The sequence below is a fragment of the Amphibalanus amphitrite genome, unplaced genomic scaffold, assembly GCF_019059575.1.
Source record: "Amphibalanus amphitrite isolate SeventyFive unplaced genomic scaffold, NRLGWU_Aamphi_draft 000534F_arrow, whole genome shotgun sequence".
Taxonomy (NCBI): Eukaryota; Metazoa; Arthropoda; class Thecostraca; order Balanomorpha; family Balanidae; genus Amphibalanus; species Amphibalanus amphitrite.
In genome coordinates, this window is record NW_024882028.1 from 386,910 (window position 1) to 413,054 (window position 26,145).

General features: G+C 52.0%; 1 protein-coding gene across 4 annotated transcripts in view; it reads right to left on the reverse strand.

The window, feature by feature from the left end:
* LOC122393421 (RNA-binding protein fusilli-like) overlaps positions 1 to 25,863 on the reverse strand; it is an 89,828-nt gene extending 63,965 nt beyond the window's left edge. For 2 of the 4 annotated variants that reach the window (XM_043389400.1, XM_043389399.1), the window contains exons 1-3: positions 25,666 to 25,863; positions 22,527 to 22,670; positions 6,629 to 6,848 (exon numbers count right to left, since the gene is read on the reverse strand). In XM_043389400.1, coding sequence (XP_043245335.1) covers positions 6,629 to 6,848; positions 22,527 to 22,670; positions 25,666 to 25,788 — 487 coding nt within the window. In that variant the 5' untranslated portion in view covers positions 25,789 to 25,863. The remainder of the gene's footprint in view (positions 1 to 6,628; positions 6,849 to 22,526; positions 22,671 to 25,665) is intronic. The other 2 variants (XM_043389401.1, XM_043389398.1) reach the window with 2 other exon arrangements.
* Positions 25,864 to 26,145: the final 282 nt, after the last annotated feature.

Consider the following 26,145-nt stretch of genomic DNA (forward strand, 5'->3'; position numbering starts at 1 on the left):
GAGTCCGAGTCGTGAGTCACGCCGCTGAAGTGGGCAGCGGTTCACTGATGACTCACAACAAAGTGGGCTTTTCTCGAGTTTGGGACTGACCTCGCCTGGAGAGTATCGACAGAGGAGGAGCATTGTCATCAGGAGTTGGCAGTTTGGCATTGATTTCGGCTGGGAATGCCTGCCACTGCATTAGTTCATGTCGGTCGTAACTCGTACGTTGGCGGATCAGACCAGAGATAAGACCTGATTTATCGGAACCAGAACCCAACTCATGCCACCATCTTTGATCTAATGATAGATGGGAGCTCATAGATACGATGTTTTGTGCAACATTCTTTTGGGAACTTCCATACCGATGAGCCCTCTCTGCATTCTCAATCATCTTATCTGCTGTCCACATGAATTACGCTTTGACTTCTGAGCTTATTTCAAGTCACCAGAGAAATCTACCAACAACGCAGTTACCATGAAAATCGGCCTAACTTTTTACTGTGCCCTGAGGCCAGCTCCCGTCTGAGCGCAATCCAGTCCACCTCAGTGGGAGGGCTCGGCGTTCCTCTGACCAAAGTGGTTGTTCGGGCCGGCGCCGCCAGCCCGGTCCGTCCACCCTCACCTCATCAGACCTCGGCTGCACCGTTAGACGCTCTCTCGGACAGTCTGATTCGGATCAGACGCCGGCGCTAATTTATAATTATGAGGGCGATAAAAAGCCAACAGCATTGTGGGTGTGGCCATTGCAGTGCTAATGTTTGGCCCGCAGTGGAGCTGCCAGCGCGCTAAACGGCATCTGCAGTTTGCACCATCCTCTGCACACTGGTGATTTCGAGGTAAAACTGAGAGCAAGCAATCTCACGGGGAGCCAAAACGCCAAGTTCGTTACACCTCAGAGCAGGCAACGTACCCGCACAGGTGTCTCGATATCTGATTAATCCAGGTATATCCACCTATAAGGAAAATCACTGTGCGTGTCGACAAGGCTAAGTTATCGCTGGTCACCTGTTTTCAAAACAGGCTCACGAACGATTGCGTGCTTCGAGAGGCGAGAATAATTAGTTCAGCCGTCCGGTGACTTGAGAGACTAATGAGCCACCAGCTGGTTCGAGAGAAGTCTCGACTGGTGCTATTACATGTGGAACGCCGCACCATATGTGCGATTTGTGGAAAAAAACGTGCTAGAAGCACCTGAACCATTTACATCACTGCAGTGAAAACACCAAAGAAAGATTTGTCATCAAAATGATTACCGTATTTTTATGTCGAGATGCGTATCTACACCCAACCACCTATCTAAACTTTCAGCTCAGCACCTTTTTCCACCGTTTCCAGCCGGCTGCCAGCTGCATCAGCTGATCGCGGCTGGCCGACTGCCACGCCGCTGCCGCTCAGGGCGCCTCGGGGTCACGACCCGGCGCGACCAGTGCTGACCTCCGCCCGCGCGCCGGCGGCGAGTCACCCGGATACAAAGACCTGCCCGGCCCGTCATAATGAGAGCGAGGCTGGGGCGAGGCGGGCGCGCCGCGGGCGGCTCCGAAAACAGACTCCGGCCTGGCGCGGCGGCCGCCCCGCCCCGGGAGGCCAGTGCGGCCGCTGCCAGACGCCCGTACCAGCGCCTATTGAGAAAAGCCGGCTATGAACAATTTCGAGATAAGCGAGGCCATTGTTTCCCTTCAAACAGCATGTGTGCGGTGTTATTATCCATATGAACTAGCTGAGAATCTTGTGTCTAACGATCTACATATCCTCCACTTCTCCCAATAACTGCACTCGCGTCGCAGACTCAAGAGATTCTGGAAGGAGACTGCGACGCCAGCAGTGGCCGCGAACACTGGAGACTGCTGCGCATTATAGCAGCGTAGCACCACACCTTCACCGGCGCGGCGGAGAGCGCGGAAAACGGCGAGGTAACGCCACCAGCCTCCGGGCCGACGGCGAAACTTTCTATCACGACTCCGCTTTGAAAAGTCGAACAATGCCGCTAATCGATCTGTTGGGCTGATAGGCGCGGTGGCGGCGCGGCCGGTCGGTTGCACGCCGCTGTCCGGCGACCACACCCGGGCCGGCGGCGACACGCGGCCGGGCGAGGTTAGTTACCCCGCGAGTCCGCTCATGCCGCAGCTCTGATAGGATCGGATCAGCAGACACCTGCTGCGCATGGCCAGCAGAAGGCGGCGGGGGAGGCAGGCGCGGCCCGGCTGGCCGGCGCGGCGTGCCACGGCGGCGGCAGAGTTGACCGACCGGCCAGGCGGGGGAGGAGGAGGGAGGGGGGGGGGGGGGCGTCTGGCCAGTCAGAAGTCCGACCAGAGCCCGGTGAGCTGACAGCCGGTCCGACGGTCAGGAATGCATGCGGGGGAGGCGCGGGATGCAGTCGCTGTCAGAGGCAAACAGGCTGGGCGGCGCGGGCGGCCAGGATGGCAGCGAGAGGAGAGAGACCCGCCCTCGCCGGTCGGCGCTCTGTAGCCGTCGCGATCGGCCACGTCAGCGCGCGTTCCCAGGGCGTGACGTCGTCAGACAGCGGCACTAATGGCGTGGCCACCGCCCGACGCACTCAGACACTTGCACAAGAGCGGCACTTGCGGCGCGCAGCGGCGGCCGGGCGCGACCACCGAACGCGCCGGCCCCGCTCCGGTGCCTCCGCGTGCGGTAATATTTCTCGCGGCCGCCGGCGGCGGGCCAGCCGGGTCGCTGCCCCCCGTGACGCCCTGGTGAATGGGTAACGACCTGGAGAGCGGGTCACCGCTTCGTGAGAGCTCCAGTCGAGAGCGACGGGTGCGCTCCGCTAGGTCGACGGGGTCTAGAATGGAACTGAGTCGTCGAGGCACCCGGTAGATTCAGATTCTCTGTTGGAGATCGAGCCCGAGACCAGACAGAAATTGAAAATAATGGTAAAAAGCCACATGAAACAAACAGGTGACCATAACGGTCCCTCAAAGGTACTTGGCCCAATTTCTGACCATCCCACAACAGCCTCCATCGACAGAGGACCTCGGAGGTCACCAAAGGACCACAGCGATAGCCCGAAGAGGTCGGACCCATCGCCAGTGACCGGTTTCCATAGGATTGTAAAAAACCTGACACGGGCCAGCAGATCCGGATATGGTCCATTTAGCTGAGGGCCCCGAGCTCTGATGACTTTTTCAGCGGCTCTAATTACCGCGGTGTCGGCAGTTTTTTGTCGGACGGCGTAGGACGTTTACAGGCTGTGATTGGATAGGAAAGGAGGCGGGACGTCCAGCGGCGCACAGTGAGTGGTGTTTCAGACATTGTCAAATAAACTGGACCTGATTATAAAACCGGTCACCGTCGAACAGTCACAATTCGTCGGCAATCAGTTATCAGTTCTTAAATATCATCGAAAGAAGCGACAGGACTCTATCATCGGAATAGATTAATGACATACCCGGAAGGCAACTAAACCGGTAGATATCTCCACATCCGTATCATAACCATGTGTCTGAATGGACAGGCAGCACCGGTATTCCGCCGCCAAGCATGTCACCTCCATTGAGTGGTGGGCTGGATTCATAACTCACCGGTCCGAGCCGCGCCAGGAACTCAGTTTTTGAGCGCAGCTCATAACCTGTCTCGGTCGCTGCTGCGGGTCCTGCTCCACATACCCCAAATGAGTGGCCGGGTCGGCGCTGGGAAGGAGGACGGGACGGAAGATGGATAGACGCCTGAGCAAAAACTGGCGTCCTCTCAGGACGTGTCTTCATTGGTTTGAACAGCACGGGTCACCAAGCGATCGTAAACTGTCAGAGGATCTCTCCCAACTTGGATCACCTAATCAAACCGACGCTGGAAGGCAAAAGAAACTATAATTCCAGTCTCCTACAGTCTCATAACCACAGGAATTCCGTAAACCGACAATCGATCAATTCTGGCCCCTCCTCTGCTGATCCAGCTGAGACTGACCTCACGGTTACCGGAAGAAGTGGAATCAGGCACGCGGCAAAGGTCACGGTAGCGGCACGGGACCGGGACGGCAGAATGCACCGACGACCACTACGGCTGGCCACCGTGCCGAGCAGCCGCTCAAACCACGTGAAAATCGTGTGGAGGGAGCTTCTGAGTTCTGACATCACGACTTCACGATGGGCGATTATCATCATCAGCAAATGAATCCCTACACACACACACACACACAAAAACGAAAGACAAATCCATAGACTTTTCGACTAAAAGCAGACTGCTAGGAAGATTACTTATGCATGAACACTCGTTGGTATTGAAATTTTGATGTCCAATCACGAGTGTGCTTCAGTCGAACTATCTCGAGCCTCAGCCCAGGGTCGTATCTCCACGTGGTAGCCTCTCGAGCAGCTGCGCCAGGCGTGCCGCAATGCGTTACAAACGCCGCACCGACCCGTCACGGTGTCCAGACGAGCTGATGACTGATACGGCGCGGCTCAGGCCACAAAAACAACCTCGTGGCGGCGCCGGTCGCTGGAGGCACTGTCCAGACAGCACGCCCCGGAACGGAGGAGGGATGGAGGGACGGAGGGATGGAGGGACGGAGGGATGTAGGAATGGAGGGATGGATAGATGGAGGAATGGAGGGATGGAGGGATGAAGGGAATGAAGAAGGAGGAAGGGAGAGAAGAAGGGAAGAAGGGAAGAAGGGAAGGACACGAGGAGGAAGAATGGAAGGAGAGAGGATGGAGACGAAGAGACAGACGGTGAGACGGAAAGACGGAGAGACGGAAAGACGGAGAGACGGAAATACGGAAAGACGGAAAGACGGAGAGACGGAGAGACCATGACCATGAAACGACAGAATGAATGTTTTAGTAGGTAGCTGTGGATCAAACAAATATATAATATCAATAATGCAAAGCTAAAAAAGTCCGCACTGCACGCCAGATATTCCACCTATGAATCGTTACTTGCCACCTGTTGAATCGCACGGACATAAACGGTCTAGTACCGGAACTTAGGAGCATTCAGACCACTGTCCAAATGCCGCTTCTTGTTCTGTCACCGTAACTTGTCACATTGTGCGACAGCCGAGCGAACTCACACGGGCATTACCCAACTGGACAAAAACGAGAAATAAAACTGAGGAACAGTTACACCAGGGAACAAATGGTTTCCTCCCAGCAAAAAGGTGTCACCCGACTGTTTCGCTGCACCTGAGTGTGCCAAGACGGGGAAACAGTATCTTCATCTCGTGCAAAAACAAAGAGATGACGCCATGCCTTGGTCTTGAGACCATTGTCTGCATATTCCTTACAACAATGGACAGCAATCATATCATGCTGTTTTGAATTTGGGACTTTTCGGGGCTCTTTTTAATACTGACTGTATATTCTGAGTGGCCGATAGTTTTTCTTGGAAATAATGGCATTATAATAGCCCCGGTCGGTATTGAAACATATTTTTGCGACACCTGTAGTGACACGGTGCCTTGCAAATATGATCTCTAATCAGCTCGCAGCACACAAAAAGTTACCTGTTGCAAAAAAGCGACCGCAAGTTATGAGCAATCGTTAGCGTTACTGTCATGCGGGCACCAGCAGGCTGTCAGTGTGCGTTTGAGCTCCCATCCTACCGTACCCCGGGCACCTGTCAACGTAACCCGCGGCTCTGCCCCTCCCCCGTACCTCCGCTTCCATCTGTTTCCGGACCCGGTGCAGCCACCCATGCACGAGGCGTGCAGGGGGGGGGGGAGGGGGAGGGGGGGGCTGATCCAGGCCGTATCGTGACGCAAAATATGCGTTGAATGGCCTCCCGTATTACATGTGTATGTATGTTGAATGGTTGTTGAACAATTTAAAAGTTACAACTGAAGGTCAGCTGCTTATTTCGAAGTGTGCAGTTATGTTTCGACGACTAGACTAAGCTTGCATCAGGCAATTTGTAAGCATTGGTATGCTTTCAAGCCAAATTTGCCCAAAACTTCACTTAGCATCAGAAAAATTAACATGGCTAGCAGCCCACTTCAAGGCATACCTTCCCATTAAGTTGACCAGCGAATTAACACGCTTGCAATTTTGCAACTTCATGGAAAGAACGAGTACATTCCGTCTCTATCGCCCAAACGGCACCTGGCCTGTGCCTCTGCCAATCACGGCGTGGCAGACGCATTGCTCGCTGCGTAGAGCCAGTCCCACTGTTTGCGTTTTTACGAGTGTCACAGGTCTAGCCTGCTTACAGGGCCCGGTGCTCCTCGACAAAACCGACCCAGACTGGTTAATTGGACCCGTTTCCGCGTGTAGCCTGCATTGTCCGAGGTTCGGCGAAGACCCACCCGGGCCAGTGTCGACACGGTGACACCGGTGCCGGTGGCGGTGGCACCGGAAGGTCGGACCTGCGTCCGCCGCCGACCGGTTGTGCGGACACACGAACAATGGCAGAACCGGGCAGCCGGAGCGGCAGATGAAACAAAACGGCTGCTCATCACAGCCAACCGGGATAGGGATGAGGACGCCGGACAAAGGGCAGTTTGAATTAATTGACCACCGACGGAAAACAGCCCCGGATGAAAAATAAGTGTGAAAAAGTGCAGCAACAATTATGTAGAACCTGAATGTCCACTGATTGATGAACCTTCTCTAAATACCAAAACGACAACCATCAACTGACGAAAGTCAGTTCCCACACCCTCCACCAGCTTCACCATTGTTTCCGAAAAGGATACGAGTTAGCATGTCTTGAACGGAGGTCATCTCTTCTGTCTTGTAGGTAGCGCGGAACAGTTTGCGCAGGTCGTGGAAGGCCCAGTAGTAGTGCGGCAGCTCCAGGCCCTTGCTGCACGCCTCCGGGTGGAGACACTGCCGCAGGTGAAGCTGCCCATCTGTGACCAGGTGGAAGGTGCTGCCGCCGTCCAGCGCCAGCTTGGAGCGCGCGAACTGGTCAAACTGCCGGGCAAAGGGGAGACAGTGTCATGTGATGGACTTCGATCTGGTCTTCTATTATTTCTATAGCGCGAAAGCAGAAACAGCGCGAAAGTTATTTATTCACATTTGACTGGCGCATAACTAGAAAACAAAATAAATGCTAAGAGGACTGTGCCCCCTTATAACTACATTAGCATCTCAGAATGAAACGAAACCTGGCGTCCCCAAGCAAACTGGTACCTACAATCGTCAATCGTAGTAATTACGTGCGTACACGCAGCTCTGTGTTTCCCGTTATATCGCTTTCATGCGACACGCACTGACACACTAAACAGGCTGGACACTTGACAGTAGTTTGAATGTTATCAAAATGCACTTACAATACAATGCTTTTGAAATAATACTAAGTATAGGTAGAACTGCAGCACAGTTTGTACGAAGTTACATAAGTACTGTGGTGGTCGTGATTCGTGCACAAACTGTTGAGGGCGGACGACCAAAACGGCACGCGGTGTTTGACGTGCAGGGACCGATATGAAGACAGGTGTAGCATTGCTTTAGCAAATCCCGCGCCCCACTGGGGGGGCTATTTATAGCCCCCCTCCCGTTTTTGTGCAATAACTTCCAAACCGCTTGACGCATCGACGCAAACTTTCAGTACCTTCGGCTGCATCAATTTGACATCTTGTGTCAAAATTTGAACTTCGTAGCTACCATAGGTCGGCCGGAAATGACGTCAGAGTGACGTCATGTTCGGCCGATTTCGACGCAAAACATTGAACCACGGCAATCGCTCCCAAGGGCTCAGTTTTTAAGCTAGATCCAATTTCTTTGCATGAGAGGACTTAGAATGGACTGCGCTATCAAACTGCTATCTCGGATTTTCGAAATTTTGAAAATTTTGAAAATTTCATATAATATAATTCAAAATTTATATTTTTACATTTTTTTCAAAAAGTTTTTGACTTTTCGAAAAAAACGGAAAATATTTGTGATAGAACGCGTTATTATGACTAACTCTAGCAAGTTTTAGCTAAATATCTTCAAAAATGGCCAAGTTATACGCATTATTGCAAAAAAATCACAATTATTAATTTTTCAAATCAATTTTTCACCACGTATTTGACATCGTACGCCAATATAAATAGCACCATCGTGTTCCTGAGCTCAAACTGCATCCAATAGACATCTTTTCTATTGAATAATTATAACTTCAAAATTTGACCTTTTTTGACCTGAAAGTGACCTGACCTAAGCTAAATTCGACTCAAAATGACCTCGAAGGACACAGACGACATCAAATTCGAAATCTTTGGCCTAAATGGACCATAAAACATGTGTCACGTGACCGACGCATGATATAATATTTTCGTGACCTGTGATGACCTGACCTTGACCTGAAAATCAACGTACAAGTTTGGTACCCTCAGAGTATCTAGAGCATCTGTTCACGAGTGTGTGAACAAAAATGAGCCTGATCTGACTTGTAAGACGGCGGCCAAAGCCCAAAACGTGAACAAGCCAAAATGCTAATAATTTTTACTTTGACCTGACCTGTGACGTCATCGGTGACCTCGAGGTCAATGAAATTAGGTTTCGTTCGACAGTTTTTCCGGAGCTATCAGACGCCGTTTGAATTTTGACGATCGGCCCAGTAGTTTCGGAGTTAGGAGGGGGGCTATGAATAGCCCCCCCCCCCCCTAGTAGGGCGTGTTATACGCAGACCCCAGTGGGGCGCGGGATATAGACAGGCTTCAACTCGAATTCAGGGATCTGATCGTCACTTCATTCAATTCATACCGTATATGGAAAATCGAACTACTGACAACTCTTAGCACTTACAATAATAATTTTGTTTGTTTCCTTTACACCTCCTATGGGATCATAAGCTCACACTTTCATGCTACAGCGTGGAGGACAATTCGGGCAAATTGAAACATTTCCAATAGTCCTAATATTGCATATCATCTGACGCTCTAGCTTACCCTCCCAACTGATCCTCCTGTCGTATTTGTGATGGTAAATTTCCATATTCCCTTTTATTCCCTCACCATCTAAATGTTTTTTTTTTTTTGGTCATATATTATCGCCGGGTGCCACCGATATTCATGGCGAAATGTGAAGTCACCTACAGGGTGGGGCAGCATAATCGGGAATGCTTTTTGGGCTCTGGTCATGAGTAGGCATGGCATTATTTTGATAAATTATATCATGGCAATGAAACGCCCAAATGTTGTGCATCATCTGACATGACTACATCCATGAGCATGCAACTTCCTGGAAAAGAGCAGCAAAATAGTTCGACGGTGCTCCAAGTGCTTTGCGCGCGCCCATAGACACTAATGTTAAACGAGTAAAACAAGAACATTTTGTTTAAAACAATGCCATTCCACGTAAAGGTTGCTGGACAGGTCAACGTGTTATCACGGACGATAAGGATTGTGTGGGGATACTTAGGACAAAAAGTTAACGTAATCGTCGTAAAATAACTCTTAGCAGAGGACATACAAGATGACTCACTTGAATATAAGGAAGAAGCTCTTGAGCATATTAAAAAGAAACAATGTTCAAAACTTCAGCGACCAAAAATCTTATCACCGACTGGAATACGATAAAAAAGAATGGCATGCCATATAGGGGATTGTATCGAGAATATTGCAGCGGTCATGCAAAGTAAACATCCTGTTGAGGTGATGGACCTATGGGTGGTCTTCAAGGGAGGTGCACGTGGTGCACCCTACTTCATCGAGCCCGGATAAAACGAGCACCTCTGGTAAATACATCCACACTCTGGCAGACTCACGTGGAGTCGTCGGAAGAGAGGATCACTGACGGTCCAGATCACGTCTTACGAGGACTCTGTCCGTGCTGGTACTGCAGTGAGGACGACATGTTATTGTGTAGGGCACCTCCACCTGAGATGAACCAAAAACTTCTGGTCCTTCAACTCCGCCGATTTAAATCCGACCAAATTCTTTATATGGAGCGTTTTTTGGTAGAAGTTTAATGAACAACTTATCATCAGTAAAAACGGTCTTCAGTGCAAGGCACGAAGCTGATGGGCGATCATGGACAAGCAGGAGGCTGCACATGCATGCGCGTGCTTTTGGACCCGCCTTGAGAAGGTCATCGACGCGAAGGGCGGTCAAATAGGATGAGGGATAGGTAAAAGGTGACCGATTGATGGGATGTTGTTAAAATAGTGCTTGGAGCTATATTTTTAAATTCATGACCAAATAATCCCGTTTGATATTTATTCCCGATTATGCTGCCCCACCCTGTACATGGAAGAGGCGCCCAATATTTTCCAGATCACATGATTCATTTGCCCATCAGGTTCAGTATGACCGTAGTAAATAAAAAGTAATTCATAATCAAACACCTTAAAGTTTTTATACGGTACTGGAAAGTTTATTATAGCACTTTATGAGCTTCAGACGTTCATAAATAATATGAACGGATGCTGCTAGCACTAAAGGCTACATCCAATATTTGCATAAACATTTTGATTAGATTGGACGGAGACCGGATTTGCCAAACCGTTATTTTAAGAGAAGAGAGGTGATATTTCAGCATACGATAGTTTGATACAGGTCTACATATACGTAAGGCCGCTGGCTGCGATTTCTTATGGAAAGAAAAATCCGTTTCCTATCCGACACACAGCTGATACCTTTGTCGATCCCATTCAGACGATGTTCCAACTCCAAGAATGAACGCACTTCTACCAGCACGCTCGCAGCAATTGCACAAAGTGACTGTGTCGTCCGAACCCAGCAACAATTGGCGACTGACGAATGTGGGATATTTTCACAAATTAGCCTACTCACTGTAGCCGTTATGGTAACGTAATTGCACAGTTTGCATTTTACGTCTCCGTTCAACCTAAAACCACATCCTTTCCGTGTATGGTCTAGGGAAAGTCGAACACCAAATATTATAGAAATCCATGGAATGTCCCAGACCAGAACAATGCAACATCACCCTTGAGCCTGAGCCCTTCATAGATCTTTGGCAAAACGCAACTTCAAATACCTATCCATACCGATGCTATAACACTATTGTTACTGAGACACGCCATTCGGAAAATCCTGCAAAGGTGAAGTTGGCCTGAGGCTGCACAGCACGCTCATAGCAGGCAACAACAGACTAATGGCCAAGCCCCTGCGTCACACAGGTCTCAGGTCAAGCTCTAGTGGCGTCACAAGCCAAGCCCGTACGACGCACGAGCCACGAACCAAGGTCCCGTGGCCCGCGAGTTATCCATGCCAGGTTGTGAATTGTGATCTCGTCTACCCTGGTCGTTTCGCTCGGAAGGTCGACGTGACGGGGTGGTGAGCCGCAGCAGTCAGCAGCCACGCTCTCTATCGAGAAAGCCGCCCACAAAAAAAAAATCCGCCGCCGCCGCCACCGCCGCCCCCGCCCACAACGTTAACGGGCGGCCGGGCGAGCCATGACGTCACGGGCCGTGAGCGGCCCAAGGCTGGAAGTGGAGCGGGCGGGCGGCGGCGGCGGCGGCGGCGGTGGGTTTATTGACCGCCGCTCCCGCCCGCAGCTCGAGCTCGGCCGCCGCCGCCGGCACGACTAACCGAGCTTCGATCCTACCCACACCTTGCTGGCCCGTATCGCCGAGCCCCGCCTGGCGCCGTGCGCTGCCATCATTGAACATATGTAGTGTTTGGGACCCATCAGCTGATACGTGAGCCCCAGGTGGCTAACCCACCCGAAAAAGTGCCCCTCCCCTCCCTCACACCACGGCCCGTGGGCGCCCGAGCTCAATGCTCAATGCCACCCTACGGCGAGCACGTGCTTTTTTGCGAGTGACAAAAACGACGCTCGGCGGCGCTCAAGGCGCGCGTCTCACTCGAGCAAAATGGTGCTAAGCTCGATAGAGCTGCCGTCAGCACACATCTGGTGACTGGGTGGTTTCGGCTGGGCGCAGACGGCCGCTATGACTGGCAACCACCACCCATGGCCGGCCTGGATCACTGCTGGTATATGGTTTTAAGTGGTGCCCGGTGACTGGCACATGCATTGATGTGTGCTGCGGTGAGTGCAGAAGGAAGGCGCTCGCTGACTCTGCGACTTTTGTCTTTCAAAATGAGTGATACCATTACGCACTAGAAGCTCAGGTCATGCCGATCTCTGTCGTGGTAAATGGAAGTTTCGAACGGTACTTTGAATGCCATATGCATTTTAATGCATATAGAGCGAAAGGCAGGCATTTTAATAATAACCTGAGTCTGTAGAGCAATTAGTAATTGTAGGTTGAACAATTATGCTTAGAAACAAAACTCGAAAAAATGTAATGCTAGGCACATCTTAAGACCGTCTTTCTGTAAGGCTGCTCGCCCTGGAACGATAAATAATGCTCTGAAGAAATTAGAGCGGTGGTATTATCATTGCACGTCTTCTGCATGCCAATGAGCTTGCTGCACCAATGAAGAAGTTTATCACGAAACATGAATATATCATGCCTAAGTAAAGAGTGTCAAATTAAGACCTTGCTTATTAGAACCCTCACCAAATAGCCAAATGAGATGGCTTATCAAGTTCACTGTCATCCAATGGTGGCTTCAGACGGCTTGCTTCATACGTACATTTTCCTACAATATAAAAATTATCACACGGCTACTGCATTACTATTGGGGAGTAATTCGGTCTTAACGCCAAACCTCTCCTGCACGTATTTTATCACATCACCATCCTTCTCCCTCAGACTCAAATCTCTCCAGCAAATCCAGGTGATTCTTTACCCCTCACGTCGCTCCAACGGTCCCGTTTCCATCCCATCCGGCTCCGGTCAGCCTCATATCGTCTCATCTCTCCCCGTGGCGGCGTCCCGTCAGACCCGGGCGCCTTCTCTCCCGTCCCGTCCCGCCCGCGTCCCGCCCCGCCCCGCCCGCGTCCCGTCGGCGAGTTACCTAAGTGTGGAACTACAAGTCGATTCTAGGGCTCTGATTGGTGACTTTGGTCGGGGGATGACGCTTATAGCATGACGTCACTCGCGTACTTGGCCGGACCAACGGCGCGGCGCAGGCGCGCCGAGCCAACCCAGAGGCTCTCAAACTCAATTGTACAGATCCTGCGCATTGAATGGCGAAACTTCGGCGAGTTCGCTTGAGTTTGGAAGCCCCTGCCAGAGAACTGGAGACAGCCGGATTATTTGCTGGACAGTGGGCAGCGCAGATGGCGATTGACGGTGCCAAAAAGATGATAGGGAAAAAGGGGTTGAGACTTGAGCAGTGAATTATAAGCCTGTTGCATAGCTGAGTGGTAAATTGTAAAATACTTAAGGTTTGAAGAGATGCAGTGTAGTTTAGCCGACTCAGGGGCATTCTGCCGAGTTATGTAAGGCGGAAGGGTCGCAACTCGCAAGTCGTTTGTTTACATGATTGCCTGATTAAAATGTAAAGCGTACCTAATGTTTAGTTGATAATACAGCGAGGTTGGGCATCTGCTCAATCCATTTCTTCTCTGCAATAGTGCATTCGCCACTGTAATTCATTGTAAGAGGCACTGGGCTGCGCCGCCTGTTAATTATTCCGAAACCACCAGTGAATTGTCACAGTCACTCACAACAATACGAATCGTTCAGTCGTGCGCTGGGGTCCGCCAAGTTTGAGTGTGCTGCAGAATGCAGACTGGACCGCCGATAATATAACGCTTCCGTCTCCCTGGGCGAGCGGCGCATTGGAGCCGAAGGAAACTGCTTCAGTTTTTTTTTTGTGGGGAAGATACCCATGTTTGAAAATTATGTTCTGGAATGATGCGATAAGGAAAAGGACGGTTTCTTGAATTGAAGGCTGTGGAGAAGAAGCAGATTTTCTCATTTGCTACCCGATACAACGCGAAAAGACGCAAATGTTGCACATTGGGCTTAATAAGTCTAATAAAAGATAAGGGACTTCGTGAATCATACCTAACTGACCGCGACCCAGTTATTTGCCACTGCAGGTAGGTACTAGGTAGGTAGATACTCATTTGTAAACAGAGCGTTCCACCAACCCTCGCCAGAAATTCAATCAGCAGTTGCTTATCTTAAAACGTTTGAGTGCATCTAACAACCTTTAAAAATGACGTCCTCCCTTTCAATGGTTCGTTCGAAGACACAAAGCCAGAATCAGCCAAGCAATATCGGAATCCATTGCGCAGTGTGTCGACTGTCGGATGTGCCCATCCACATAGCATAGCACACACTGCTAATGCAGGTACGCTCACCTACACATTAGGTATTCGAAGAACTTGATAGCTCATACACATGGAAGAAACGCATGAAATGTGATTAATAGCTGCAGCAGAAGTTTGGCGTCCGATGCCTCTTCGCCAAGTTAAGACCATGCCAATCTCGGCCAGTCTGCCGCTGCGCCGGCACTGGCCGTGGTGTGACGTCATCCGGCCGGCTCGGCGCTGGGTAGTTCCACACTTAGGTAACTCGCGTCCCGTCGCCGACTTGGTCACGGTTGGCCTCCTGACGCCGCCGGGTCCGTGCGGCCGGACCCGCGGCCTTCGGATCGGCCCGTCGGCGTCGCTGCGGGGTACCAATTGTCTCCGCTCTACCTGAGTGCTGGGCGGCGCCCAAGCCGCTTGGAAGAGTGCTTCAAATTGCTCCCCAGTCAGCTGATGGTAATGGCGGAAGGACGCGAGCGGCACAGAAAATCGCGACAGTAGCGTCGGTGGGCGGGCGCTTCGGTTTGAACGTTCGTGATCAGCAGGAACGAGCAGGGCCCAGGCTAGGATCAGACACGCCAGAAATGCAGACGGTTAACAAAAACACGTCTGAGGAGCATGCAAGGCGATGGGTCCTATCGCAGGCCGGCGGCATCGAGCAAAAAGCCTGCTGTTTGATGGGTGGAAACGCGGTCCTGAGCGGTCAACTAATGTAATAGTATTGGTGAAAGTATCGCGTTTAGCGTGTTAAAAAGTGAGTGGTGGACTTCGATATGTCTTGCCTTAGAGCGGTAATAAATGTTATCGGTTAATCAACTAAATGCCTGTTAAAGTTCGGAGAAATGGTTACGTCAGCAAGCTACCGGTCACGAGTGGTAGTACGAATCGCGACACGCTGAGGCCGATCAAGCGAAAATACGGTATGGGCGGTTGGCGTGCAGACACCGCAAGTTTGTAAGATAGCATTTTTCTAGCTGTTATGTAAATGAAAAAGACAACAAATCACCCGAAGCCATGTTGCGACTTTCTTCATTTGTGCAGTAGCCTCTTTTATCGAGGGATGACGAAAAGCATAAAGGCAAATTCCTGGAGGTAATTTAGTTAGAATATCAATTTAGGTATAGCGTTTGCGGTTAAAACGAATTGTGTAAGCCACCCTGATGAGTGATGACATACTGCATCATACATATCGATTAATTTGTGCATGATAAACCCGATCAACGACAAAACCCTTTGACATCAGTCTGTTGAGAAACGAAACTTTGCTTCAAGTATGAAATGCATGTTGGGAAAAAAACTGCTCTTACAAAATGGAAAGCACTGTTTGATTTTCAGTCCGAACCTTTCCTTCGCCCGTCTGATCTATTTCATCGTCTGCACTTTCTCTCTATCTCTGCGTCCATGACCGGTCCTAAATCGGCCGGCTCGGATCACGACTGGGCTGCTGCACGGCGGTTCTGCTCTGCAGCACGGCGGTTCTGCTCTGACGCGGCGCCCTTTCCCTCCCCTGGGCCACCTCCCCCGCCTCCCGGGCCCGGCAGTAATCGGCGCCACAAGTCGACGATGGCCGCGATAGCTCACTGCCGAACCAGAGCACTGGCGCTGCAACGGCGCAACGATCGATTAATCGTGAGTCTCGCTCGGCGGAACACCCGCCACGCTGCACCTCCGCGCCGCTCCATGAGCCGAGATGAGCCGATTTGGCGGCCGCTGATCTGGCAATATGCGGTGTAACGGTGCACGAGGGGGTGGTGGTCGGATCGCCCGCGCCATCAGACGGACTGGCTGAGGGTGTGGCACAGAAGGGAAAGGAGGTGCCGGAGGTGGCGTCACACAGGAGGGAACAGATGACGTTTAGATGGTAAGGGGAGACGATAAAAAGACTAGAAGGGAAATGAAGACAGGGATAGGAAACGTTATTTCAAGCAGACGTGCGCTGAAGCCTACATTTTCAAGAAGAAATCGGATAATTTTTTTTTCTTTAGTGCGTACGCACTTTGACAAGACATGCTCGGTGCTGCAAAGACACCTAGTATCCGCCGAATTCCAGCAAACATACTGCCTGACACGCACATAAGGCCGTGACGTCAACGATTCACTCTGGCGTTTTATCAACTGACACACGACACATCTCACTCTGGCTGACGCGATTGGTCGCGTCCGTTTCGGCTGGCCTCACCCAAGGCCAACGCCCTGCGCACCTGCCTTCGTTCGGCTTGTGGCCGACGGAATTCCCGAGCGGGCCGCCGGCGTGAGAGGGTCCCGGCCGATTTGTGCACGGTGTGCGCGTGAGTCGACCAGCCACTGGCCACCGACCGCCTTAGGCCGTGCTTTCCGCCGTGATAACGCAGACAGTTTACGACCCAATTGTCTGCGCTGCACCCGAACGTTGTCCGGTATCACCAGACGATCGCAGACGGGCCGCGCAAACGACGTGTTTGCGCAGGAGATGCTACACTCCCAATGCCGGCCTCATGAATATGTATTGCTCAGAAGTGCGGATGTTCATCAATATGCATTAGCGTGCGGCGACTCTTTCCTGGAGTTCGTCAATACAATCGCTGCACGTCGAACTCCGTTTCTTTCGGCGGATTATCCGCTACTTTTTACGGCATGGTTTCCGACATACTCATGGCAGAATTGTCACGGAAGGCGATGCAAACAGGCTCGATGTGGCCTCCACACGACAGTCGGCTGAGGCCGCCAGTCAAAGCCACGTGGAGTCACTTGAGCTGCACGAAAATCTGTCGATCGGTATAGATATATCTTCTGAATGCGGCACGACTGAATTCTGTTAGACAAACCCGCCTATATAAGACGATCATTTGAAATTGACACTTGCTTAAGTCCACTAGCTTAAAAAAAAAAACAAGAGAAAACACATCCACCTTGACCTAGGCCAACCACTCTCTGCGTCGTTTAGAAGCACGGCGCAGTTCATACGACGTCCTTTGGTGCCGTGCAGCCCAGCACCGTCTGGAGGCCAGCCAGGCGCCGCCGAGTGGTGTCGCTCTGGGAGCGGCGGCAGGGCGTGGTCGTCTCACGGAGACCAGCCGGTGACCGCGCCGACCAAACGGGACCACCGGCCGGCCCTGGCCCGAGCCGAGTTCATCGGCACCTGTAGCTGGCCGGCTATCTGGGCCAGAGGCGTGCTCAACACTGCAGCCCAGATCAGGTCAAATCAGGGCCGCCGCCCGGCCGCCGACGCCGCATGGCCGGCGCCCCGACGGTGGATGGTTGAGACTCGCTCGTGTTGACCCCGGGATTTGAATTCTGTCACCTTGGTGACCTAAGGTGAATGGGGTAACTGGCCGAAGAGCAGAAAGGTTTCGGGGAAGAGTCAGAGGATACGAAACACGGAGCATAGCAGTGTCACGTGGTCCGGTACCTACGTTTGGCCCAGGATCTTCAGCTTCAGGTTAGAAGACTTTCATCGAGAGCGTCAGCCAGCTCTTCTAATCACTACTTTCTTATATCAAATGCAATAACTCATATCGTTCCGCTTACAAGCTGCACCGTGACAACAAGAAGTTCAGTCACTGCTCTTGCAAGTTTAGACGCGTAGTCTTTCCAAAGCCTAGCTGCCGGCTGCCGAGAAGTGGCACTTGAACGCTCTTTGCGCTACATCTCTTTTGATAAGCAAAGTGCGCGCTGTGCAGTCAAATTTGGCAGGCTGCCCTGTATGTGCTGCGAGGTAGCCCGGCGCCCGGCAGAGATTGGTACGCCCTGGCACATGTGCAGATATCGTGCAGAGCGAATGGAGGATAATGAACTGTAATGGGCGGAGCAGCTAATCATGGTGCTTACCGCTCAGTCGTGACTGGGGCCTAGAAGTGAGCATGGGCCTTGTGAAACACAAGATCATGCTCCGGAGGAGGGTGCATGAGGAGAGGGGAAAGGAGAGGTGCAGAGAAGAGTGAGAGGTGGACGCGGGTGCCCGGCGCTGGCTTCTCAAACCGGTATGGTCCGTTCAGCAGGAGTAGGCTGCCACTTCCGAGAGGCTGGGCCCTGTCTCGCCTGAAGAGTCTCCAGCGACCCACTCGAGTGGGCCGGGTCACGCCCGGCGGTAAGTGTCGGAGCCACCGGTGCCGGTCCGTGGCACCCAGCACTCGTTATCAGCAGCTGCTGGCGCTCCTCAGACCGGGTTACTCTGCAAAATCTGCGCCCCACCATTACGCTCGATGACGTATGCCGAAAGACGTTGATGACCCATGCCGAGTGAACTCTCGACAGAACGATAAAGTATATTCTAACGGTGCCAGGATCGGTCATATCGCAATCGCCAGTCGCGACCCCAGATCGAGATCTTTTCCTGTCCGGCCCCGCCCGTGAGACGCGTGACAAAGCTGTCACCATGCGGCGAAATACTGTGTGCTCGCGGCAAAAACGGCGCAGAACAATGGCGGCTAATTGTCGGCTATTCAGACGCCGTGAAACCGCGTCGTGTCGGGGCTCCATCACAGCGGCGTCCGCTGCCGTGCCGGCGGCCCGTTTTACCGATCCGGACGGCGCCGGCGTCTGGGGAGACTCGAACACCGCCGCCACGACTTTGCCATGTAGCGGATCCGGCACGCAGGCAGGGCCGCCGTGGCAGGGCCCGCGCGCCGTCCGTGGCGGCCAACAGCTGACCTCAGGGCCATATGACGTCAGCGGGGGACGCTGCGGCGGCGGCGGCTCCGCGGAGGTGCGGGATAAACCGCTCGTCATTCCGCTGAATCTGTCCCCAAGTCAACGGCCGCTCGGCGCGACAGATGACGGAAATACCCTCCGGCGGAGACGAGGGACGCCAATGGCGCTCAGCCGTCCCGGATCTCGGCCGAAAACTGGTGCACAGCAGCGCTCTTCGCACGGCACCAGCACAAAAGCAGACACTTGACCATAGACCCGGGCGTTTCGGGCGGACATCAACCTTTCGTGAATCCGGCGCCACTGGAGCTCACCACGCCGCTTTTGTCAGCAAAAAAGGAATATGGAAGCCCTGTCGGCAGCCCGAGCGGCGGGCGATAAATCATTATCTTGGGACGCCAATGAGGCAGCGTCCTGTTGTCGGCACTAATCCGTCGTCTGGGGGGGGGGGGGTGGCTGAGGAGGTGGTCAGACCGGCCGGTCCGGTGACGTGGCCGCCCCCTGGCGGGCCGCCAGCCGGCCGCACGCGGCACTGGGCGCCGCCATTTTCCCGGCGTCGAGCGCCGTCAGCTGCGGCGGCCGTGACGCGGCGGCGGCGACGGCGGCGCACCGTCACCGCGCCGCGGGATGCGCCGCCGCTTCCGCACGCCGTGACGCTGTGTGTCACGCCGTGACGCGCTGTCACGGCGCTGGGCGTGCCGTGGCGGCGGCGGCGGCGGCGCGCTCGGCCCCGCCCGACCCGGCCGACCTGCCATGTTCGTTAGCGCTGGTCATTAACAGGCCGGGCGCTGCTGCCACCGACAGGCCCACACAGTGCTAGTCTCACGGTTACTGCGCACAAAGCCCCGCGCAATAGCGCGCTAACACCCGCAGGCGCGCCACTGAGCCGATTGTGACCCGTTTCCGCTGAATGGGGTGCCAGCTGAGCACCTATTTTGATGCTAACTGGATAACTATGATCAATGCGGACTACAAACAGTTCCGCAGGTTAACATGACCTAGCCCACCTAAAATTTGGGTATCTAAAAAGATTCGTAGCTTTGCGTGAGCCGATTTAATCCGTCCAGCTGACGAGAAAACGCCCTTTCCCTCATACACGGCCTTCTTGGGAATGACCGTGAACAATTTAATCATCTACCAGCAAACCAACAAAAAGGAGCATCTGAATGTAAAAAATGCAAACGCAATACACGTATGATCCTTCATACTTATGCAATGTTGCCACCTAAAAAGGCACGATATACCGTCTTAGTTACATAACTGACTCGAAAACACAGACGTCGGCAACAGTTGGCCCTGACTAAGGCGAATGCATGACACTTGTCCGGAGCATAGCGCTCTTTCGTAGAACAGCCCGTAGTCGTAATGGGGACTTTTAACCTAACCGCTTGCATAAATGTATCAGACTTTCGATGGTGAGCCCATATGTATGATGCGAAGTCCGTTAACAGCAAACGTGCCTCAACATGCGAGCAATGTATTCGTGTTGGCGTTGCAACCAGTGGATTAATTATTCTTAGATAAAAACAGTGAGCTGTTTTTTATTGATAGGGAAAACGCAATAACTTCCATGGCGTGTGAATGGCATTGCATGCTCATATTATTGATCCACAAATACTTGTCGTCTGACGAAACCTAAACGAAATATATTTAGATTAGTTTATAGAACAAATGCCAATAATACATGCAACGAGGAAGGCAACGAAAATGGGCTTTCCAAAGAGACTAGATTTGCTAGCATAATGCCTATGGCAATGAATGATGACATTTGGTAACAATTTACCGGAAACTCTTCTACGAGATTCCCGATTTGATCTGCTATTTCGCTTATACGTTTTCGGTACAATGGATATTCCTATGAGTAAAGCTTTAAAGTTATTAGGTAAACAAGTGCTTGCGCAGCTTCTACCCTAATTCATCATCACCCACATCACCCTTATTGCTAATGCGTTTCATCCTGAGTAACTTTCCAAGCAGGAAGGAGAAAAAGACGGATGTCTTTAGTGGGTCGTGGACAAACATAAATGCGACCAACCTTATTAGTTTAACCTTATTAGTTGTAGAGATAATTTATTTACGTGTGTAATTTGAAATAAGGTTGCAAAATATTTAATTCTTTACGCTGTGTAATTTGAAGCCATTAGTCGTTACACCACCCAACTACGTAGAAAACTAACTAGCATCTCCACTAGACGTAGTTGGCATCTCCCTAAGCACCGTTGCACCACCAGCGCCTGCCCAATGTATTTTCAACAAGTTTAAAATGTCGAATAACGCATAAAAGTATCCATTTAATTAACCCGCGCGGGGCTGGGGGGGGGGGGGGGTAAATTTTACCCCCCCCCCCCCTCGCGAATATTTGCAATATCTCAACTTTCAGTACCTTTTCTTACATCAATTTGACACGTTCCCTGAAAATTTGAGCGAAATCCGTCGGAAAATTTTTGAGAAATTGACGTTTTAGTGACGTCATGTTCGCCATTTTCGCCTCAAAAACGGCAAAAGTTCAAACGCCGCTAACATCTTCATTTTTAAAGGAATCGAGACGTAACAAAAAAGGATATACGTAATTCTACTTTGTCTATCAAATGGTTATCTCGGTTTTTTGAAAATTTTGGATTTTGGCCCAATTTTTTTTTTCAAAAAACTGACTTTTTTGGGAAAATAACTATAAAATCCAAAATTTTAAGTGTATCAAAAAAACCGGAATATATGTAAGAGAAGAGGTCTATGTGCACCTACATACCAAGTTTTAGAAGAATCGGTTCAAAAATGTGGGAGTTATTCAAAATTGTATGACGTCACGACACAAATTTTTTTTTTGAAAAATGACTTTTTCGGAAGTTCTAGACCTCGTACGGAAACAAAAATAGCACCATTCGATTCGCCGTGAAAAACTGCATCAGATAGACACCTTTTTAGGCCTTAACAACCAACTTCAAAATTTGACCTCACTTGACCTGACCTTGACCTGACCACGGCCTGAAATTCATCCAGAGGTGGTCCATATCCTTTATTGAGTGTGCCTATTGAATTCTATGAGTAAAATGACCAGGGCTGCGGAGTCGGAGTCGGAGTCGGAGTCGGAGTCGGTCGGAGTCGACAGTTGTGACCGGAGTCGGAGTCGGAGTCGGAGTCGATTTTAGAAACCCGAGCCGGAGTCGGAGTCGGAGTCACCGAAAATCTGTCGACTCCGCAGCCCTGCTAGGTCTGCGGAGTCGGAGTCGGGAGTTGGAGTCGGTCGGAGTCGACAATTCTGCCCGGAGTCGGAGTCGGAGTCGGAGCTGGTTTTTGAAAGCCGGAGTCGGAGTCGGAGTCGGAGTCGCCGAAAATCCATCGACTCCGCAGCCCTGAAAATGACCCATAAAACATGCGTCGCACATGCCCTTTTCTATATTTTGTTTTTGGTGACCTGACCTGACCTGACCTGACCTTGACCTTGACCTCTGAATGATATTTTATGCACCGAATATTGTCTTGGTAGCCTAAGAACACGTTTTGGGCGATCAGTCTCAGTCCATGACTCCATTCGTCGGCAACTACGGTGCAAGGCCGATACTGTAGGAACTTGCAATTTGTACCCTTGACCTGACCTTGACCTTGACCTCAAACTTAAAATTAAGTACATGTTTTTAGTTGTTCGTGATGAGATCTTTCGATTGCCGTTTGAATTTCCAAATCGGACCATTAGTTCGGGAGATAACAGGGGGGTAAAATTTACCCCCCCCCCCCCGCCCCGCGCGTTCGGCTGGAGACCCCAGCCCCGCGCGGGTTAAGCTTTTCTCGGTGAACGGCTTTTCCTTTTTCAAGCAAATATCAATGATCATGCATGATGTGATACATCAAGTGACTGGCTACAATGCTTTTCCTCTTGGGAGAAGGTTCAGTTCTGATAAAACTCACCCGCTGAATGGCTGACTCGAGTGACTCGCCGTTTTTGACCTGTTCCTCGGTGAGCTGGTAGTCATTCTTGCACACTTCTGAGAGGAACGAGTCTGAAGAGTCGGCCGACTGGGGCCGTACCACGTACTGCTGTACCGCTACCACCTGAAAGGAAGGACACAGTTCATTTCAGTTCAGTTTCAGGTCAGACAGTTCAGTTCAAAGGTGTAAGCCATATAGGCATAATATGTGATTTGACGAGGGTTTCTTTCATCTGTACGTAAGCTGACACTATGATCCATAGATACTTTGATGCAAAACATTGATGTAATACAATACAATTATGTATTGATGCTAAGGTTATTTTCCGCATCTGAACTGCAAGATAGGCACATGCTAGTGCACGCTATTGAACGTTTTCATAACTGCACTTGGACGGCTGACATGAAAAGAATAAATTGTGATAACGTCAGGAGATGATATGCAGCCCTACACGTCAGCGGGCCGCACGACTTGTCATTTCCGAGTACCTTCGTTAGAACAAGAGGCTACCAAGGAGGACATGGCCTTGCTAGTTAGACTCAAAATGTTGTCAGACTGGTTCTGTATGTAACAGGTATTTTCATTAACTTTCTCAAGATCAATCCCTCACAGTCACGATTCGTTGAGCAAACAGGAAAGCAGACTGAGCTCGGGCTACACTTGTTAATCAAAGAAGCACACGATAAAATTGAAATCATCCGCTAGCATTAATCCCGTTCGCAAATCTGCGCAACCATAAAACAGAATCGTAACGAATCGTTATAGCGGCCACGTATCAGCTGTTCCCTCCATTACCCCTCTCCCCTCGTTCACCCAGCCGATAAGACGAGCCCCCCTCCCCTCTCCGGGAAGGCGGTCCCCGACAGCGATCTGCCACTCTCGTCGGCCATACGACTATCTGAGACGAAGGACTCCCCGATACGCATCGGAGCAGCCGACCCTCCCTGGGACGCTATTTAAATTCCTTCCCGAGCCCATTATTTGCGCGTGCGGCTGGGCGAGTCCAAGTACGCGGGACGGAGGGGAGGTCTGACTGGGAGTCTGGGGTCGCCTGAGGCGCGGCCGACGTACCGGCTGTGGGGAGGGTCCCATCCTTCCAAACAGGGGGGGGGGGGACGTCGACACCGGGCCGACGCCGGCCTCCCTGGCAACAGCATCCACTGGAGGTGAAACTAATTAACAGGGCTCCGCCGTGGTGCAGGACACAACCTTTGTTTGTTATTTGCAATGCAAATTGTTATTCATTATAAAACGACTCAAAACGTTATAAACTTATCGTATCAATCAACCCTCAGCATAGCCCGATGAGGGAGAGTAGACTTATCTTGGACAACTATTCACTTACCTGATAGTGAATGGTTTAAATAGAATATATTACTTGAAACTGAAATATAGGTAAGCCGAACCCCAGTAGGTAAACTTAATTTCCACATTGTATGAGAAAACTAAAAAGCTACATTTGTTAGCAGATAAATGCCTACCTACCGCGAAAAAACCAAATGGATAAAAAAAAACTAAACGCTGGACTAAACGATGCTTTAGGAATGAATATGATAATCCCAGTCTACTGAATACATCAAATCTACGATGTTTCCGGTGCATTAAATCCTCCCGTACACATGCCTTTTTCAAATGGATGAGCTCCTGATGTTTTAAGTAACCACCCAAATGCTAATAGGCATATTTGAAGAACATTAGCCCAAACGTCGACTTAAGTGAAATACTTAACGAGATAAACCGATAAGATTTTCCGAGAAGCTCATAATCGTCACGAGACGCTCGGTTTGGGTCCATTCCTATCCAGATGACTCCAGAAAACTCTGGATCATTCTAATCCATCACCCATGACTGTATGCGAGGCTCAGTCAGACCAAGCGAGAGCCACTGCCCACCGGCTCTCCAGGCTGGCGGCCCGGCCGATTAGCGCCTGGTGTTAGTGTCGTGTGCGCGCTGCAGAGCGATGCAGTCTCCGGCGGCACTGGAGTGGCCAGCCCAGACTGGCCGTCGGTGCGTGAGGTTAGCGGCCTATGTCGCGATGCAGTCTCCCGGCTTATACCGTGGGGGTCTCCAGGGGAGTCCAGTAGCCATTGAGGATGAGCGAGAGGAGGGGAGGGGGAGGGGGCAGTGAACGCATAGTGATAGTGCGGACCATTGGCGGTTTGGGATTGTGATTGTCACTCGGTTACAGTGGGAAATTCGTGATGTAGTGGCTCGGGTGCTTTGAGAGAGCTCAATGGCTACCTTTGGAAGCGGCGGGGTGTGGGGAGGAGGCTGGGAACAGTCGCACCGCCCGACCACCGAGGCCCATCGGACGCGCTGACACTGCAGTCGGTTTCGCGCCGCGACTCCCACTTCCGGCCGGTAGCCGCGCAGCAAACATGTGCGGCTCTCTCACAGGTGTTTATCGCGTTCAAACACATGTGTTGACACAGGAGTTAGCCGCGGAGGCTGGCCCAGCGGCCGGCGCCGCGACCAGGCTGCCCAGGACGGTCCGGCCGAGCCCCCGGCTGGCCGCGCTGGCAGTGCCGCTTCCAGCGTGCCTCCTCTCAAGGTCATCGGGCCTTGCGGGCCGGTACGGCCGGTGCAGCAGCTGCGGCGGCGGCGGCGGCGGCGGCGCAGCGCCCACCGCCGCCGGCTCGGGCCGGTTATCAGAGGGGCTGTAAAGATTCGCCGCCGCCGCCGCCACCTCGGAGTAGGCGGTGAGAAGTGAACAGTTGGCCACCGAGGTGCCAAGTGTGTGCCGCACGGGAGCCACCGCCACCGCCGGCTCACGTGCCCTGAGGCGCTAGTGAGGCCGTGAGAGCTGTGAGGAGTGACGTGGATTCTCAGGAGAGACACCGGTGTTGGGGATCGCAGGGGTGAGCCGTGTAGTGATCGAGGGAGGCGCGCGAGACGGTGTGGTGAGGTGTGTTGTCTTTTGTAAGGTGATTCAGTGTAGGGACCTGAAGACTGTTGGCTTGTCCGAAGACGGCGTTTTGTAAAATTGATATGCAATCGATGCTTTATTTGATTTCTGCTTTATCAAATAAGCGGAAAGGAGATATCCCCATGTATTATCGTCAGCACATGACGGTAGCGCTATGAACTGAATGACGGCAATCAACAGCCTATAGCTCACCTTATTATTTACGACATCTAGAACCAGATAGATGAGTAGGACGATCTCCTCCTCGTCGGAGCCGAGCAGCGGGCCGTCCTGGCCGGCGGTGACCGCGTGAGCCGTCACTAGGTACACTGACATGGCGCCGGTCGTTGTTGAGCACACACAGACACACGCGCGAGTGGTGCCCGGCCAGCCCACTGTTCCCCGCCCGCCGCCCCGGCCGGGCCGGTACCCGCAGCCGGCGCCGGCACCTGGCCGCTCACAGACGCCGGCCGCCATTGGTCCACACCTGGCCGCCCGGCTGTGTCGCGTGGGCTGATTGGTCGAGCGCTGCCGACCGAGCAGTGATTGGTGTTCACCTGTCAGGAACGTGGCCGCGAAGACCTGTTGATTGCGATCGCTGATGGGGGCCGGACAATTACGCGTGTGCAAGTGTTTCGGCCGCCGCCGGACCCGCAGGAAGGCACAAAGAGAGGGGGAAGGGGCAAGGCGAAC